Raw genomic sequence first — 17,760 nt, forward strand, 5'->3', positions numbered from 1 at the left:
TACGAGTACCTACTCGGTACAACTCTGGTGGGAGCTGCTGGGAGCTGCTGGCAGCTGCTGGCGCGGTTGTCGCGAATAATCAGAGGGAATATGGGATTGCATGGTCAATCTTGTCACGGGTGTGGGCTGAGGTCATTACCGTCATGCTGCATACGGGATTCGCTAGAAATTGAGGAATGATGGCCCCCGCGGGGAAGTCAGTGGGCACGGGCCGACTATGGCCTGATGGAGCTGCCCTCAGGATCTCAGGATAGGATGAAGGTTCGTCACGAGAAGACTCGCCACGAGAAGATCGTTCGTCCCTCGCTCGCATCGGCTCGCATCGCGCCAATGGCGAGTCGTGGTGGTTAAAGCCGATGCATCGTGGCGCGGGGTTTGTTGTGGCACCACGAATACCACACAGTCTGACTACATGGTAAGTATGTATGCGCTATGTACGTCGTAGTTCCCCCGCGAGACGCTGTAACTCTTCTGGGTCTTATTTTAGCCTCTTCACCCGCCACTTTGGAGGTTGCCAGGCCTGTACGAGTACGCGTATACTACTTCAGCAGCCCAAGTACTTACTTGACCTCGGCCTCCATTTCACCACCCGATCCATACTCGTCTTGCGCAGTCTACCGCCGTACCGGTCGCTCATCGGGTCCATCCCAAGGTCTCCAAGGCGTCTACGAGCAATAGAGCCCAGGCGCCAGCGCTGCAGCAATGCCGCCAGACATGGAGCCCTAGGGGCAGCCTAGCACACTGTGACCCCTGGCCATCGCTTTACGAGCTCACGAGCATCGCAGAGTCAAGACGACCTGCACGCGCATACAGCAATCCATGGGTATTTCAACACGGGGAACATCCGGACGCACTCATTGCAGTCTGCACCGCCACAACCCTGGCACCCTTTTGTCGGCCCCCGCAATGTCGAACGGGCAGGGCAGGCTCCCACCTGCGCGCACAGGGTCGTGCATCACACATGGTACATGGGAGTAGCTGTGCAGCGAATCTTTGAATCTTTGAGGCTGGGCGACGTCGAGTCAAGGGGCCAGGGTGGCATGGAGTAGCCAAGATCGAGGTTACGTCAAGACCCTACCAAATCAAAAGGCCCAGGCTGATAATTGTCGAGGCTTCGCCAGAGCAAATCTGGGGATGGGCACTATTCTACAAAGCGTCGAAGCACCGATGGCCCGTCCACCTTGGGACGCCTGCCTTGACCAGGTTGCAATTATTCTGTCCAGGAACGAAGAGGCCACCCACGTCTTGAAATAGCACATTACTCTCAATGTGGACTGGCTTCGTTCGGGCCGCTTGCATGCAGACTTGCAGAACGAGGCGGACCAAACTGAAATGCGGATGCCAGGCAACCATTCAGCAAACTAACAATCCCATGTTGGCTCTTTGGTGGGCGTCATGGCATGCACACCGAAGTCACCGGCGCACGTCGCCCGCGCTCAGCAGACCGACCATGGAATCCTCCCAGGGTCCCAGTTCCCGCTATTATCCCGTTTCGGGGCTTAGCCCAACGCACTTCTACAGTCTACACCAAGCACACCGTCGGTCAGCTCGGTCTTACATAGTAACACGGCATGTAATGCTATGTATGCATCTCTGACCTGCAGAAGTGTTGGGTTGATGATTGACTCTCTGGCGCAGCCACCTGCGGCGACGCCCTGGGGATTCTGCAAATGCTGGAAATCCATCTGCAGCGAGTGGCCATTTCAGCGTCGTGGCGCGCGGGGTCTACGCCAAGCGAGCTTCTTTGAGTCTAGGCCACCCGAGGGCGGTCATGATCTGCCTATTCTGCACGGCTCGTCCGTCTTGGGGACCGAGGGTCAATCCGAATATGTCGAGCAGCATATCGTCTTGTCTCTCGTCTTGTCTCTCATCATGTCCTGCCCCCCAGAATCTTGGCACACTACGAGTACTGCTACGTGTAGAGTACGTACTACCTTGTTGTTCTTTGAATCCGCCCCCCCCACGTGTTGGCGTATCCTCGCGATGTATCACATCTCGCATACATTGTACATGGCCGAGTGCTATTATGCACTTTGGCTTACTATGCAGCGCAGCAACGACACCAGCAGCGCCAACAACGCCAACAAACACCCTCCCGGGCTTCCTCTGGTTGATCATTCGCAGAAGCAGTCTCCATAGTCTCGCTTGATCCAGGCAGCGACACGGTGACCCATTGGCCCAGCAAGTCGTGGCTAAAGACATTTGTGTGTGCGGAGTACTTTACTGAGTGGACGTACGGAACGGAGGGTCCTCGGAAGCGCGCATCATCCGGCTCGCCGGCTGGCTCTGGAGAATGTCAACGGGGCCTCTCGGTTGCCAGTATTACTATCTGCCAGTGGCGGCGGGTGGTAATACAAGCTACGGATAAATCGAGACCCCGAGTTGTGTCACCAGACAACTGCCGGCAGAGAGGCTTCGCTTGTATGTAGCTGAGGTGGCACCTACATACATACTATTCAGCAGTACTTTCTGGTACATGGCAGTATTGGTATGTGGGATATCAGGACTATTCATCGACTATTTGGACCGGCGGCGGCCTCCAGCGCGAGGGGCGCCGGCCTCGAACACGGCGCCCATGCAATCCCGGGAATCAAGGGACCAAGGACCAAGGGTAAGCTTATCATGGCGGGCCGCCACCGTTTTGTCTCGGGCGCCAGTCTCAGTCCATCAACACATGATTGCCCTGGTGTGCTAACAACAGACTTGTCTGACCTTGGGGTTGGGACTTGGGAGATGCAGCTGTCAGCCGCAAAGCAGCAAACACCTCTATCACGGCTAGCTTCTACGAGACAAGGATCGCGGCGCATGCGTGCCACGTCAATCCCGCCCCGGGAGCATAGTCAGCCTTACTGCACGGGGGTCATCTGATGGTGACCTCGTGGATGATGGTGTGAGGAGGCTTAGAAATGGATGTGCAAAAATAACCCAAGAAATTTAAAAATAACAAAAAAAAAAAAAGTTAACCAACATGGGACTTACTTGCACACACAGCACACACCCGCCACCCTGGACCCCTAAAATGGGTATCAGCCACAGATGGCGCCAAATCTGGCGATGGATGCTCACGACACAGAACGCTGGCTGGGTTCGGGGCCTCAAGACAGCTTTTTGGGGGGGAGGGGGGTCAACTATCTGTACTCCCTACGGATACTAATACTGCTACTACTATTACCTGCCACTTCAATCTCGGGGGATCCTGTAATCACCCCCCCTGAGAGAGCACTCGCATGAGTTGAGAGTCACGTTTTCTTTGCGCTCTGCAGCCAGTAAGGGAGGGAGGGACAGGCAGGCAGGCAGGCAGGCAGGCAAGGACCTCTGGGGGTTTGGGGGCCGGGTTTTTTGCCAGCTCGTTTATCCCACAGGGGAAGGCGTTTCGGGAGGGTCGGGGGGCGGGCATCTCAGGGGTGAGGCCTGCAAGCAGGTGCAAAGCCCGGTGTTGGGGGAAACCTCGCAGGGGGGATGGATGGGCAATGTTGGGATCAGGGTGGGATGGTGCTCGGGATGCTGTCCTTTCTATTATTATTACAAGTGCTACTACGGATACATAGTATGTATCCTTTTCCTTCCCCAGGCCATGATTATTATGTTTTGCATGTTTGAAACGAGGGGTCTACTGTTATGTGCAGAGTTGGTCGGGGGGGATCCCGGCGCTGCAGGGATGCCGTTTCCGAGTATTCGGGCGTCTCGGCCCCGGAGGTGGGGCCCCCCAGCCATCATATCATCTTATCCACCCAGAAGAAGAAGTCCGAGTTTCAGAGCTCACCTTCTCTCCCTTTGGGGGGACCCTCCCAGGGGGGGGAAAAACATGGGAATCTCGACACACCCGGATGACTCGCAGCTGGTCTGGGGGCTTCGGGGTCTAGGGGTCCCAGGGGGGAGGGGCCTTTGTATCAACACCGGGGGGCGTGCATGCCTTGCAGTGCGTGCTTCTCCCCCGGGGTTGGTGGAGTTCCCGGCCAGCCTCCCGGATCCGCTCGGGGGTGAGGGAGGGAAGCTGCCTATGCCCTGGAATGGCTTTAGTGTTTCATCGTGGCCATAAGAGCAGAGAGCGTGGCGCATGTGAGGCGCATCCGAGGTGCATCGTGCCACTCCGCATAATGATGCCTATTAATATTGCCCAAGCTCCAACACGCAGAGTCCGATCAGTCATCATCACCGAGGGAATGGATCGCGAGCAAGTGCGGGTCCCCGAGTTTTGCATGGCAAAGAGATGAAAGGGTCCCCGGATCACATCGTCTTGAGGCTGAACCGATGCACACGCCCAGATTCGATGGGACTGGGACACCTCCCCGTCGCCGAGGATCCCTAGTACTGCGAGTACTAGTATAGTGGGAACCATCATACTAAGTTTCTAGTAGTATTATTAGCCTTGAGAGATGGCCGAATACCCTTGGAAGCTGCCTTTCTGGAAACATAGTAGCTGTAGTTCACTTGTCTCTGCATTGAAGATTAGATCGCGCGGTCCTCCTATCATCTCACATCACGCCATTATTTGCCCTCTCGTGGATATCCTCCTTCCGCAATCCTTTCCATTCGCCAGGAGAAAGCCCGAGGATCGAAACGCCTCTAGCTCAATATCGACTTCAAACGTACCAGACATGTTTTGATGGTGATGAGGACACCCCCCTTGGTACGACTCTTGACACTTGTTCCGGTACATTCTTTCAACCCGCACGCCGTCCCCCTCTCCATCGGGGTATTATTAGCGGATTTTGAGTTGCCATGGGCATGCCAACATGGGTTTCAACATTTCCCTTCCTTATTACTATGTAGCGCCTCTGTAAGACCGTAATACAGCGCTAGTGCTCTGGTTGCTGGTATTGTGGCACAACGTGGCGCCGGCTTCTTTGACAGCATGTTTAACACTGCCGACCGCACCGCGTCGCGTTGATTGAAACTACACTGCTTCTCATGCCCGGTTGGAGCCAATTCCACCGAGATGTCACCCACCATGTGCCCTTCGTCCGACCTGGAACCAGCTCCTGGGCCGAGGCATGATCGCATTGCGTGATCGATTCCTTCCTTTTGACATGGCGAGACCGCCGCAGCCGGGGAGGCAGTCCGCATCGTACCACAGGGCATGTGGCGCGTATTTGACAGTCGTGGTTGGCAAACGCATCGTCGAGGTCTCTCTGTCTGTCTCTACATGCCGTGCAAGTTGTCGGGAGAGAGGCAAGAGCTGTCGGCATTGATAACACCCCCCAGCTTGTGTCGCCACGAATCGGTTTTTTTTTGGTCTCTTGAAACACAGCATGACACGATGCTCGCGCCATGGCATACCACCTTCCCCTCTCTCTTTTTCCCCTCCGGCAACGGGAGTGATCCGACCCAGAGCTTTGGAGAGAGACGGCGAATGCCTACTACTCGCGAATCCCGGGCGGATCGGGATGGTGTATGAGGCAAAGACGTGATAGGCAGGAGAGTGACCAGTTCTAAGCTATTTGTCCTTGTGCTGCTTGCATCATCGGCAAGGGCCGGAAGGACAGACGAGTCTAGTTGAGCTGGCATGACGCGCGTCAAATGGGATGTTTGTGAGGGGCCAAGCCTAGGCGGCGGTGAGGCACCTTGGCTGGCCTAAAAGGAGGCAAGGGACGCGCATCATCAAAAGAAGTTTTTGGCTCCTGGGGAGATGGGTCGAGCTTCTTCCTAGGCCACGTGTCGCGGACTGCTTGGGGCCTGAGCCAAATTCGCATATGCACCGGAAGACAAGGGAGAAACCACTGGTCCGATCCTCTCTTTCAAGCTTATCTTCCAACCACTGAAATTCGCCTTCGTTGATCGAGATCTCGGAAGCTGCCATTGTGCCCCGCCAGAGGCAAACAATTGCCCGACGCGGTGCCATCGTCACAGCATCGAGCTACTAGTCTGGCACATTGGTATCACGACATCTAGGCAGCCGGACCATGCCGGAATTATCGTCACCCGATACTCTACGCAAGACGACGTCGAGACACACGATGATGGGGGCACCTCTGTGCCTCCGGTATCGGGGGATGGATGCCACGCTTCGCCTCGTGATTGGCATTGGGGGAGCTGGTCAGTGCGTGGTGGGCAGGGCGAGACTGATGCCCGGCGAGGCCTTGTTCGACAATGTCTGGACTAGCCTTTGCGTTCTTTCCGAGAGGGGTCCAGGCCTGGGTGATGAGGTGAATCCGAGTCGATAAGGTGAGTCAACGAGACATTTTGACACGGGACGGCGAGTCTGCGTTTGAGACAGTGGACATCTATCGGTATAATTCCCAAGTGATGTTTGTAATCAAACAACATCTATGCCAGCGGCTGCGGCTTGGCTTGAATCTCCCGGATTGCTTCCCTCGTCCTGGGGTTGCTCTCGAAGCTCGCCTCAATCAGATCCACCACCTCGCCGGCCGTGAAGTACAGGCTCAGCTCGCTTTCCAGCCAGAGGAATTTGACCTCGTTGAGGTTGCTCTGGAGTACCTCGCTAAGATACTTCAACCGCAGCCAGTTAGGCGCGTACTGCGACGTCGTTGGCACTTCGTCCTCAGACGGGGCCGTCCCGGCTAGCTTGCTCGGCAGGAAGAGATCATCAAGCTCCGTGGCCGTCGCAATGACCTTAGCAATGCTGTAGGCATCGTCCTGGCCTATAGACGACATCTCCAAGATGTCGGTGATGAGCTTGGAAGCCAGGGCGTCAGCCAGGGAGCCAACAGCCTGGGACCAGACCGAGCGTGCCAAGATAGGCTCCCAGATGGCGGCCATGGTCCTGATGCGAGCCGACCCAGACTCAATGGCCGCTTCCCACTCGTCCGCGCCTGCCAGACCCTGAGTTCCCCCGATTAGGTCTCTCAGGACCGTCTTTTGGACATTCATCTCCTGGGCGTAGCTACGGTTGGCAAAGTGCTGCAGGCTCTTGATGTCATTGTCGAGCTGTAACATGTTCCTTGCCTCGGGAGTCAAATCTTCTCGTTGCTTCCATTCTGCAGAAAATTCCGACAGTCTCTCGGCCAGATACATGGCATCATTGTAGAGAAACCTATAGGGGAGGGGGGTTAAATTAAACAGTCAACGAACTGCTCAGCTGGGGTACTCACATGTTGCCACCCCCATCGAGGGCATAGTAATGGGGTGATATAGCCCGGAATAGTGCTAGTACAGCTGTCGGCAGGTCAAAGAGCCAAGGTGCTGTTGAAGCAATGGGGCCGTGCTCCGCCGCGCCCTTGGTCAAGGCTACGGCATCTTCCAGTATAGCAAAGATGAGCTCGAGCACAGGCTCAGGCATGGATGATATGTGATACGTCTCCTTGAGAACAAGCTCCCGAGTCTCCTGCTGACCTTTGTTTCTGGTGGCTTTCGACGGGCCCTTAGGGGTCGGCTGAGGTTCGGGCTCGGCAGTCGCATCGTCGTCTCCCCAGCCCCATGCATCGGCACTCTCGTCCACGTCGTCATCGTTGGCGCCTGAGGGCTGTTCTGGCTCTTCGGCAGGTTTCCCACCCTCATCATCATCCCAGCCCCAGGCGTCCACCCCATCATCTTCGGGGTTAGCATGAGCACCCTTCTCCCCCTTCTCGATCTCATGGGGCTTCGGGTCATTGTTGGCCTGGCCATCGTCATCGCCCCACGCATCGCCCCAATCGTCACCCCAATCATTCGTCTCGGCGGTGGCCCCCGCGCCTGTGGTTGCAAGCTCTTTGCCCTCCGACAGGGACACCATATGCTTCTCAACTTTCTCCACCTCTTTCGATTTTCCAATACCATTGGCGAGTCTTTTGCGGATGGCATCAAGAGATGTTTCCCTACACTTGCCAAGCCAAATCGTCGGTGCATTGTCCACCCATAGCTGAAGCTCGTCGAACCCAGTGTACCCCTGTTCTTGCAACGCCGCGCAAAACCTCCTCGAGTCTTCAACCATAGCTTCAAACTCTGGTATATCTTTCAGCGACGGCGGAACGGCGGGGCTTAGCCAGTTCTGGATTAGTCTTGGTACCATGTCAACCATCATGAAGCCACACAACGAATGGAGGAGGTCGGCAGGCAGTTTGGTCGCAACAAGGGCAAAAATCTTCTCAAGATCAGAGAGTAGTGCTCCCACTGACTTGTCCGATCTCCCATCCAGCTCCAGTACATGGCCGGAGGCTTGAATTCTAGGCAATGAGGTAGCTTTCGTGTCCATGCGAGGGGAGACAAGAGCGGCATCTAGGTTTCGCCAAAACTGTTCCATGCGCTCGTCCACTTCCTTGTAGGCCTTGAGACCAATGACGGCGTCATCCAGATTCATCCTGTCATCTTGGGAGCATTAGCAACTGCTAGTAGATTCTGTCATCATGGACTCACCTTTCAGGGTGTCATAAATAGCGACCTGGCCAGCGCCAATGTCGACCTGAATAAGCTCCTTCCATATTCTATCAAAAACGGCGTGTACGTCTGATTTGAGCTCGAAGGCTCTTATGTCCAGTAGCCTCATGACTCGGCATGTCCTGCTCACGCCCAGCTCGTCGATTGCCGCCCAGGATTCTCCTTGATGTCAGCTCTACGAAAAGACAGAAATTCAGGTTTAAAAAGCCTAGACTTACTCTCCAACATCCGTAATGAGTCTAGAATCCGACGCTCCTGGCTTGCCTTTTCAACCTCACCGAGTAGCTGGTTCACATGTCGGATCCCTTTGAGAACGCCATAAAGCTGCTGGGTGTACTGGACCTCGCGGTTCAGAAAATCCGCCTTCTCCTCCGCATCCTGGATAGCCTCTCCCGAAGTCTCTGGAGCCTCAGACTGGCGGATAATGTCGTTCGCGATGGCTTTGGATCGGATGATGTCGTCTTGTAGGCTCTTGGCATTCTTCTCCCAGGAGCTCACTTCCTCCCTTGTGTCTTCATTGATTGTGTGGATTTCGGCCTGCCATGCTCGGTGAGACGTTGCGCGATGTTGGGAGACAGGATCGGCCTACCTCCAGCTCCGCCCTGCCCTTCCCCAGTGCTTCAATTGCAGGTCCCAGGTCTATCTGTGAGACGGGGGGCAGGGATGAAACGTCGTCTGGGAACTTCCCCTCGAGGGCAAAAGCAACTATAGCATCGCTCAGCTGCCGCGACTCCGACATGGTGGTCATGGCTTGCAAGGTTATGTCGGAATGCTAGGGTGGCTTTGACGCATTCGGGGACGAGTTGTGTTGTAGACGGGGGTATTTAGGTTTCGAGGGCGAGGTATAATAATGCCCCAGCAGAATCAGGGTACCATGGCGCAGTCGTAGCTTTGCAGCAGTGGGAGTTGGCTCTCAAGGCGTTGGGGGTTGGGGATGCTCGTGGTAGGTCCAAGAAGCTGTCAAGAAGCCGACGAGAAGCCGTCCATGACCATTGCGGCCAGCTGGCGACAGAGTGGGTCCGAGCTGGGCATTGTGGCCAATCAAAGCTACGACTCTCGGATCTAGGTGTGACTTCAGGCAGGCGCCATTGTCCCACGTAGCCGCCTCGCCTCAATGTACTGCCGCTCTCTCGACACCACTCCGACCGAGCTCTCAGCTTTGGGATTTCCCAGGCTAAAGCGTTTCAGCTTTCCTTAGTATTGTTTTCCTTCCTCCAAAGCACAGGTCTGACAAGAAGAACCACGTCTTTTTTTCTCCGTTGACCGTCTTTCCTGTGGCCCAGTAGGTACAATCTGCTTAGATAGCGGGGCATCGGTACGTGTCCCACCATCTGCCCTCGAGACGCCTCACCACCTTCACGACTCCATCTGTTTGACTGCTTATGCCCGATTGCCTCGTCCAATAAGGCAGCATCCCTCATACAGTTTCGTTCGGTGAGTCTTACAATTTCTCTCGGTCTCCAGATTCTCTCCTCGGGCCCCATAATGCTCCCATCCTGTCTTGGTTTCACAGGCGCCCATCTCCGTGCCCATCTCTCTGCGCATCTCTGTTTGCTGCCCCGCGCTCAGTATCCTTTGCCCATCGCGGCGGGGTCGGCATCAAGACCCCCGTTGCCTCTGGCACCATGGCTCAAGGGAAGGGTGCCCTGAGCTTGGGCGTGGCCATGGAAGTTGCTCTGATTGCCTTGGCTTCATATCAGCTTCTCCCTCGTCGGGACTTGGAGTGGAAGGTTTTCATACCGTCTTCGCTGCGGTTGGTTTTTTTTTTCCACACTCACATGTCCGTTCCGAGTACCTTGGCGTTACCCCAGGCTACCACAACTTCACCATCGTAGAATATTTTCTTCGACTGTTCACTCAGTGATTTCTTTGCTATATTTTTATTTGATTTGTACACGACGACTACCTGCTGACGCTGCCCCCAGTTCTCTTTGGACAGCCATGCCTGCCGCCAAGGCCAAGTCTGGCTTCCGCCAGGTCCAGAGCTTCAAGACTGAATATGCGCCATGCACAATCACTCAATATGTCTCTGAACGCAGCGGAATGCAGGTGGTCGTTGCCGACCGCAAGGGCCCCAAGATCAACGGCTACTTCACTCTAGCCACCGAGATCTTTGACGATTCGGGAGCCCCTCATACCCTGGAGCACCTTGTCTTCATGGGCTCCAAGAGCTACCAGTACAAGGGCCTCCTAGACAAGCTTGCCTCGCGGGCCTACTCGACAACCAATGCTTGGACCGCCACAGACCACACAGCCTACACCATTGACACTGCTGGCTGGGACGGCTTTGCCCAGATCCTGCCCCTCTACCTGGAACACATCATTCTGCCTACCATCACCGACGAGGGCATTGTCACTGAGGTCTGGCATGTCGATGGTGAGGGAAACGATGCCGGTGTTGTCTACTCCGAGATGCAAGCTGTCCAATTCCAGAGCGCCGAGATTATGGACCTCAAGGCTCGCCGCATTCTGTACCCCGAGAACGTCGGCTTTCGCTACGAGACTGGAGGTATGACGGAAGCTCTGCGTGTCTTAACGCCAGAGCGCATCAGGCAGTTTCACCGTGACATGTACCAGCCGCGCAACCTCTGCCTCGTCATTGTTGGAGAGGCCAACCATGAAAACCTGCTCGAAATCCTTGATGAGTTCGAAGAGAGCATCAAGGATGACATTCCGCCGCTGGATTCTCCATTCAAACGGTGAGATCTGAAAATCCCTTCTCTTTTTCCCTTGGTACGTTACTAACTTTAACCCCAAAGGCCTTGGGTGGACTCCGCTCAGGCTCCGGCTCTCAAAGAGACTGTGCTTACCACGGCTGATTTTCCTGAGGAGGACGAATCAGTGGGCGAAATCCTCGTCGGCTTCTTTGGTCCTGACTGCACAGATATCATTGCCACATCGGCGTTGAGCATTCTTCTCACGTACCTTTGCGGCTCTTCCGTATCGATCTTGGAGAACGTTATGGTCGAGCGCGAGGAACTGGCCAGTTCGGTTTCGTATTGGTGGGATGCTCGGCCCAGCACCGTCATCTGGCTGCAGCCGACGGGTGTTGCTACCGAAAAGCTCGAGTTCGTGGAGAAGCGACTGTTCGAGCTCCTGAAAGAGGTTTCTTCGAAGCCCCTCGACATGAAGTATATGAGAGAGTGCATTCTCCGTGAGAAGCGCAGAATCAAGTTCCACGCCGAGGTCTCGGAGTCTTTCTACGCCACCAACATCATCACCGATTACCTCTTTGGCAAGCGGGACGGATCAACGCTGAGGGAGCTGGAGAGCTTGAAAGAGTACGATTTGTTGGAGGACTGGACTGACGAGCAATGGCGTGCCTTCTTGAGCAAGTGGATGGCCGACGCCCACCATGTTTCTATCCTTGGAAAGCCTTCGCTTGAGCTTGCCACCAAGTTGAAGACTGATGAAGAGACCCGCATAGCCAAGCGCAAGGAGGAGCTGGGCCCCGAAGGGCTGAAGAAACTCCAAGAGAGGCTAGAGGCGGCCAAGAAGAAGAATGATGAGCCTATCCCAGCTTCGGTGTTGGACCGCTGGAGCGTGCCAGGGACGGAATCCATCCACTTCATCGAGTCCGACACTGCTCGTGCCGGCTACGCCAGGTCTCTCGGACTTGGTGATGGATCTGCCCAGAAGCTGCTCGATGCTTCACCTGCAGGCGAGCTGCCTCTATTCATCCAGTTTGAGGATGTTCCCAGCAACTTTGTGCATATCACCGCACACATTGGAACCTCTCAGGTCCCTGTCGAGCTGAAGCCACTCATGCCCATCTTCACCGACAACTTCTTCAACACTCATATCAAGAGAGACGGAGAGATTGTCAACTTTGAGCAGGTTGTCATGGAACTGGAGCGGGACACCGTCAGCTATGGCCTCAGTTCTGCTCGCCACTTGGGAGATGCGGATAGCATCATGGTGAGCCTGTCCGTCGAACCACAAAAGTACACCGCCGCCATTGAGTGGCTCCGAACTATGGCGTTTGACTCGATTTTCGATCCCCAGCGCCTCAAGGCGGCCATCACAAAGGCCTTGGCTGATATCCCCGAGGCGAAGCGCGACGGTCGCGGCATGGCAGGCGAAGTCGATGCTGCCATCCATCTTGAGCGTTCGTCCATGGCTGTTGCTAAGCGGACATTGGTCAAGGCTGTGTACCTGAAGCGCCTCAAGAAGCTCCTGGAAAAGGAGCCCGAAAAGGTTATTGGTTGGTTCAACGACCTCCGCTCTTCGCTCTTCAAGTTTGAGAACATGCGATTCCTGGTCACAGCCAGTCTTCAGGCCCTCCCCGAGCCACTCAAGGCCTGGGACGTTCTCTCCGAGTCCCTTACTGCCAAGGAGGAGATGATCCCCATTGTGAAGCCCGCTACTCTGCTGAATGAAGAGGGCAAGAACCCAGGGTCTGTTGGAGTTGTCATTGTTCCTATGACCACCCTTGAGAGCTCCTTTACCGTAAGCACTGCTCCAGGCCTCTCTTCCTTCTCGGACCCCAGACTTCCCGCTATGATGGTCTCGATCGGCTACCTCGAGACTGTCGAGGGTCCCCTGTGGAACGCCGTCCGCGGTGCTGGCTACGCCTACGGCTCCTTCTTCTCCCGAAACGTCGACTCAGGCGCACTTTCGTACCGAGTTTACCGATCACCCGATGCCTCCAAGGCCATCCTCGCCTCCCGCGACGCCATCCGCAAGATTGCCAACGGCGATGTCGAGGTGGACAAGCACCTCCTTGAGGGCACCATCAGCCAGATCGTCACCATGTTCGCGGACGAGCAGTCCACCATGCCCAGCGCCGCGCAGCAGAACTTTGTGCAGGCCGTCATCCGTGACCTGCCGCGTGACTGGAGCAAGCAGATTTTGCGCCGCGTCCGCGACGTCACCATCGATGAGATCAAGGCCATCATGACGGACATGATTCTGCCGTGCTTTGAGCCGGGCAAGAGCAATGTTGTCATTACATGTGCTAAGTTGATGCAAGAGGTATGTAACCTGCCTCTCCATTTCGAGTGTACTTCTTTTTACTGACAATGTAGCAGGGCTTGGAGACGGCGTTCAAGAACTTGGGATACGAGGTACAGACGCGTGAGCTTAGCTATTTCCACGACGACTACGGGCTCAAGACGGGCGACGATGATGAAGAAGAAGACGAGGAGGAAGACGAGGAGGATTTTGAGGATGGATCGGAGGGGAGCGACGATTCTGATGATTCAGATGACTAGATCGTGAAGTCGCTGGATGCTATAAAAAGACTAGCATAGAACTTTATGAGATTTATGGAAGACTTGGTTCTGGGAGGATTTGGGATCAAGAATGCTACTCCAAGATTTAGGCCTCTTGAGTGCCTAGTTTGCATATGCAGGAATTCGACGGACGGATATCCTTTTTTTTTTTTTGCGAGTATCTATCATACAGTGCACCTCAATTCTCTAGAGGACATCGGCCTGCTCCTTAGCTAGGATTTACATCCTAGCACAGTGAATCCTCCTAACCACAGCGGATACTATATCCAAAGTAAGGCCTTACACGTCGCCTTAAATCACCAAGTACTCAACTCCCTTAAAGCTCATCCCGACCGGAGGCCTTGACGACACCATCGCCCTCCTTCTCCAGCGCGCCGCCCTTAACCTTCTCCTCTCCCTTCCAGCCGAGAGCCTTGAGGCGCTCGGTGAGGTGGGGGTGCGAGAAGTGGTAGCTGGCGTAGATGGGGTCGGCGTCGAGGCTGCTGAGGTTCTGGGTGTGCAGCTTGAGCAGGGAGCGGGCGAGGTCGGTGGCGTAGCCGAGGTCCATGGCGAACTTGTCGGCCTGGAACTCGTACTTGCGGGTGATGATGTTCATGAGCAGTTTGACGACCGTGTCCATGGGGGAGAGGGCGTCGCTAAAGAGGAGGAAGCCAATGATGATGGGGCGCTCGGTGACGAAGCCGAAGGCCGAGTAAAGGGAGGCGTTGTTGATGAAGACGGAGAAGAGCGTGAAGATATACAGAAGATGGGCCTGTAGCAGGGGTTAGTGTGTGGGACAGAGAAGTTTGCCTTTGCAGAGGGATGACATACCTGAGAGATGCACATAAGACGAGTCGTGTGGCCAAGCTTCCAGTGGCCGAGCTCGTGGCCTAGAACAGCCTTGACCTCGTCGGGCTCGTTACCCTCAATCAGAGTATCGTAGAGCACAATGTGCTTCTTCCAGGGGAGACCAAAGAAATATGCATTGGAGTGGGCGCTGCGCTTGCTGCCGTCAATGACAAAGAGCTCGTGCAGGGGGAACTTGAGGCTGGCGGCCAGATCGTCAACCTTGGACTTGAGCTCGCCCTCGGGCAGCGGCGACAGCTTGTTGAAGAGGGGCAGGATAAAGGTCGGGTACGCAGCCGTCATGAAGATCTGGAGACCGGCGGTAAAGACCCAGAGATAGAAGAAAAACTGGTTGCCAGTCTTCTGGATGATCTTGAGGAAACCGGCGAGGATCGGGGGCAGGAGGACGGCGGTGACGGCATTGGTCTTGATAATGTCGCTGAAGAATAGCTTAGGGTTCTGCTTGTTGAAACCGTACTTGTCCTCGAGGACAAAGGTGTAGTAGATGCGCGCGGGGAGATTTAGGACCTGCTGGACGACGAGGAAACTGAGGACGAAGACTATGGAGTGGCTAATCTCGCCGGTGAAGCGAGCGGGTGCCCAGCGCAGTAGAAGATCGCCGGTGAAGGACCAGAGCTTAGGGAGGACGTCGAAGTGGATGAAGGCGAGGTTCTGGAGCTGCTCCCAGAGACCATCGAGGACCTGGAACTTGGCCTTGGCGCGGCCGTAGGCCTGCGACTTGGCAAAGGTTTCGGGGGTCACCTCCTTGGCGAGGACGGCAGGCGGATTGGGGCGCTGGAGGACGCGATACTGACGCAGGGTGAGGAACGACTCGAAGAGGTAGTGGCCGACCGAAAAGCCCATGATGAGCTTCTTCCATGGGAAGAGCGGGCGGTCGAGGAACCGCGCCAGGCGCTGGAGAGGGCGCGCAAATGTGTCAGCAAGAGAGTCTATTGGAGAGGAATCGCATAAATGCCATTTTCTAGCTGGTTGCTTACCTGAAGAAAGTCCATGGTGGGCGGCTTGACACTTCCCTGGACTTACGTTGGCGATAGTGATGGTGGAGGAGTTGGGTTGGCGTGGAGTTGGCGCTAGGTGTCCCCAACGGCAGTAGGCTCAGCTCCCAAGGTCGCATCCATCAGATTACGTAGCGCCATCCGGGGCTGAGCCGATCTCTCCTCACCTCGCATCACGCCCCTGGCACATAATTGAGCTAAATATTCATATGCTTCACCTCATAAAAGATCGGAATTTGATGATTGTTTGTATTGGTTTCTTCGCCCCCTTGCTTCAATTCAAATACACGAGACGCGAAGATGATGCAACAGCAAGTTCCAACAAATAACTAGCACGCACTGTCCGCGAATGTTTGTGGCCGCCAAGGTTGCAGAATGCTGACGCTGACCGTGGAATTTACAAGACACTCAGAGCTGCTTGGACGGCACATTTCGCCAGCTGAAGTTTATCATCATAAGGCATGTCGCCGAACCGCGGGACGTTCTTTGGCAGCCACTCCACGACGATGTATGTTGCCACAGCTTCCGCTTTTCCAAAGTCCACTAGAGAATCAGGCAGATGGCAATCCACCTCAGTGCCGTTGTTGTCCAGGGTGCCCGCCTTCACCGCGAGCAACCTGGCCACCGCAATTTCAACCTCGAGCCCCTGGGCCGCCTAGTGCCCGTTGACGCTCGGCTGGGCTTGTTGGTGAGGAGGCCGTTCCGGACCGTATGTAACAGGAGCGCTTGACTCGGCGGGCTGGGCATCTTCCTCGGTATCCTCGTCCTCGTCGAACTCGCTCATATCCTCTTCTTCGCCTTCCTCGGAGTACTCACTCTCCTCGTCACCCTCGCCTCCACCGTGACTGTCTGAGAAGCAGCTGTCCAGGGTGCTCGCCATACTCGGTGGAACCCCCCTGCCCTGCTGCTGCATCGCCTGTATGATGCTCATCAGCTTCTCTGTCTTCTTCTCTGCTGCCTCGCTCCTCTTCTTGAATTCTTGGCGCTCTTCTGCCATCCGGATGATGTTGGCTGCCGTGGCCTCCTTTTGCCTCTTGAGCCCTTCATTCTCCTTCTCCAGACGCTTGCCCTTCTTCGACATGTCCTCCATCTCTTTGCGGAAGGACAAGAATAGGTCGTTGCTGTTGTTGAGTGTGTCCTCAACCTGCTGTGGCATTAGTCAGAACCGTGGAGCTCGCACGTCTGATGACATACCTGTTTGAACTTGTCTACGTAGACGTTGAGTTGGTTTCTCAGCTCTGTCTCAGTCTTGGTAAATGCTTGAACCTGACTTTGAAGTTGGCGAGCTTTGGTTGACTCTCCCTCGGCGTTCTTCTTCTCACGCTCGTAGCGCGCCATGTGATACTGGACTTCCAGCTCCTTGGTCCGCATCAGAGAGTGAAAGTGTAGCTCTCGTAGCTCGTACTGATCAATGAATGACTTGAAGCGAGATTTGAACCTGACACATGTTAGCTGCACGTCTTCGATGTACCACTGCTAATGTGCTCACAGCTCGTCTTTACTCATGTCCACCACCTGCTTCTTTGGCGTGTCTTTGTCTTCTTGATAGCCTTCCAACTTTGAGAGCACTGTCGCGTACTTTTCATCCCATGCCGAGTTGTTGCGTTTTTGCGTTGTCTGGAGTTCCTTGTTTTCGTTCTGTAGGAGACTGGTATTAGTCCCGTCTCTCTGGAGTAGCCCGTCCGGTGCTCACCAACCTTCATCTTGTTGTTATCCCGTTGGAGTTCCCGACATAGCTTCTCTAGTTTCTCTTTGAGGCCAACAGTTTTGCTGAGTTCGGTGCGGCTGTTATCTCGCTCCTTCTGAAGGGTGTCTCCGCGTCGTTTGTTCTTCTGGTTTTCCTTCTCTAACCTTCGCATATCGGCGAGAAGTTCGCTCGATCGCTTCGTCAGGTAGTCGATCTTCTGCATGCTTTCCATTTTTGATACTTGCTGCATCAGATCACGGTTTGCTCGTTTCACCTCGCGCTCTGTACCAAGGAACGAGTGTTAGAATCCCAGCAAGACGTGGGCTCAAATGCATTGCGGGCCAGCGGCAATGTTCCGTGTCTGTAGACTCACCAATCTCCATCTCCTGGTCCTTCTCGCCTGCGGCATCCTGTTCTAGCTGGGAAATCCTGGCATGGAGGAGTCGTGATGCCTCGTCGGTCGATTTGGGACCGGGTCGCTTGACTGCCCTGTTGGCGGCATTGGGCTTTTTGCTGACCGTAGAGCCGGAATGTGATGACTCATCGTGGCCGTTTCCGTTGGTCAAGGCGGACTCGACGTGACTTGAAGGCATCGCGACAGCGCTGCGGGTCGGGTCTTGGGTTGGGTCACGAGAGCAGTGGCATCAACGGCGTACTGTGTCGCATCGAACCCAGAGCACGAGGT

The 17,760-nt window shown here is 55.2% G+C and overlaps 4 protein-coding genes across 4 annotated transcripts; 1 reads left to right on the forward strand and 3 right to left on the reverse strand.

The window, feature by feature from the left end:
• Positions 1-6,267: 6,267 nt before the first annotated feature.
• On the reverse strand, positions 6,268-9,052 carry YTM1_1 (uncharacterized protein; the record flags this gene model as incomplete). The annotated part of the gene is made up of 5 exons (XM_083198027.1): positions 6,268-6,994; positions 7,053-8,244; positions 8,293-8,475; positions 8,532-8,850; positions 8,903-9,052. The coding sequence occupies 5 exons, from the start codon at positions 9,050-9,052 to the stop codon at positions 6,268-6,270; spliced, it is 2,571 nt and encodes an 856-aa protein (XP_083045762.1).
• Positions 9,053-9,938: 886 nt separating this feature from the next.
• On the forward strand, positions 9,939-13,526 carry ACO1O0_008664 (Metalloenzyme, LuxS/M16 peptidase-like protein; the record flags this gene model as incomplete). Its single annotated transcript, XM_083198028.1, has 4 exons — positions 9,939-10,066; positions 10,239-11,012; positions 11,073-13,287; positions 13,344-13,526. The coding sequence occupies 4 exons, from the start codon at positions 9,939-9,941 to the stop codon at positions 13,524-13,526; spliced, it is 3,300 nt and encodes a 1,099-aa protein (XP_083045763.1).
• Positions 13,527-13,863: 337 nt separating this feature from the next.
• On the reverse strand, positions 13,864-15,385 carry STE24 (zinc metalloprotease; the record flags this gene model as incomplete). The annotated part of the gene is made up of 3 exons (XM_083198029.1): positions 13,864-14,298; positions 14,358-15,287; positions 15,371-15,385. 3 exons carry the CDS (start codon positions 15,383-15,385, stop codon positions 13,864-13,866), a joined length of 1,380 nt encoding a protein of 459 aa, XP_083045764.1.
• Positions 15,386-16,043: 658 nt separating this feature from the next.
• On the reverse strand, positions 16,044-17,668 carry ACO1O0_008666 (myosin-like coiled-coil protein-domain-containing protein; the record flags this gene model as incomplete). Its single annotated transcript, XM_083198030.1, has 5 exons — positions 16,044-16,532; positions 16,583-16,826; positions 16,878-17,026; positions 17,086-17,357; positions 17,449-17,668. 5 exons carry the CDS (start codon positions 17,666-17,668, stop codon positions 16,044-16,046), a joined length of 1,374 nt encoding a protein of 457 aa, XP_083045765.1.
• Positions 17,669-17,760: the final 92 nt, after the last annotated feature.

The sequence above is a fragment of the Amphichorda felina genome, assembly GCF_050947745.1.
Source record: "Amphichorda felina strain 45539 chromosome Unknown scaffold_9, whole genome shotgun sequence".
NCBI classification, from domain to species: Eukaryota; Fungi; Ascomycota; class Sordariomycetes; order Hypocreales; family Bionectriaceae; genus Amphichorda; species Amphichorda felina.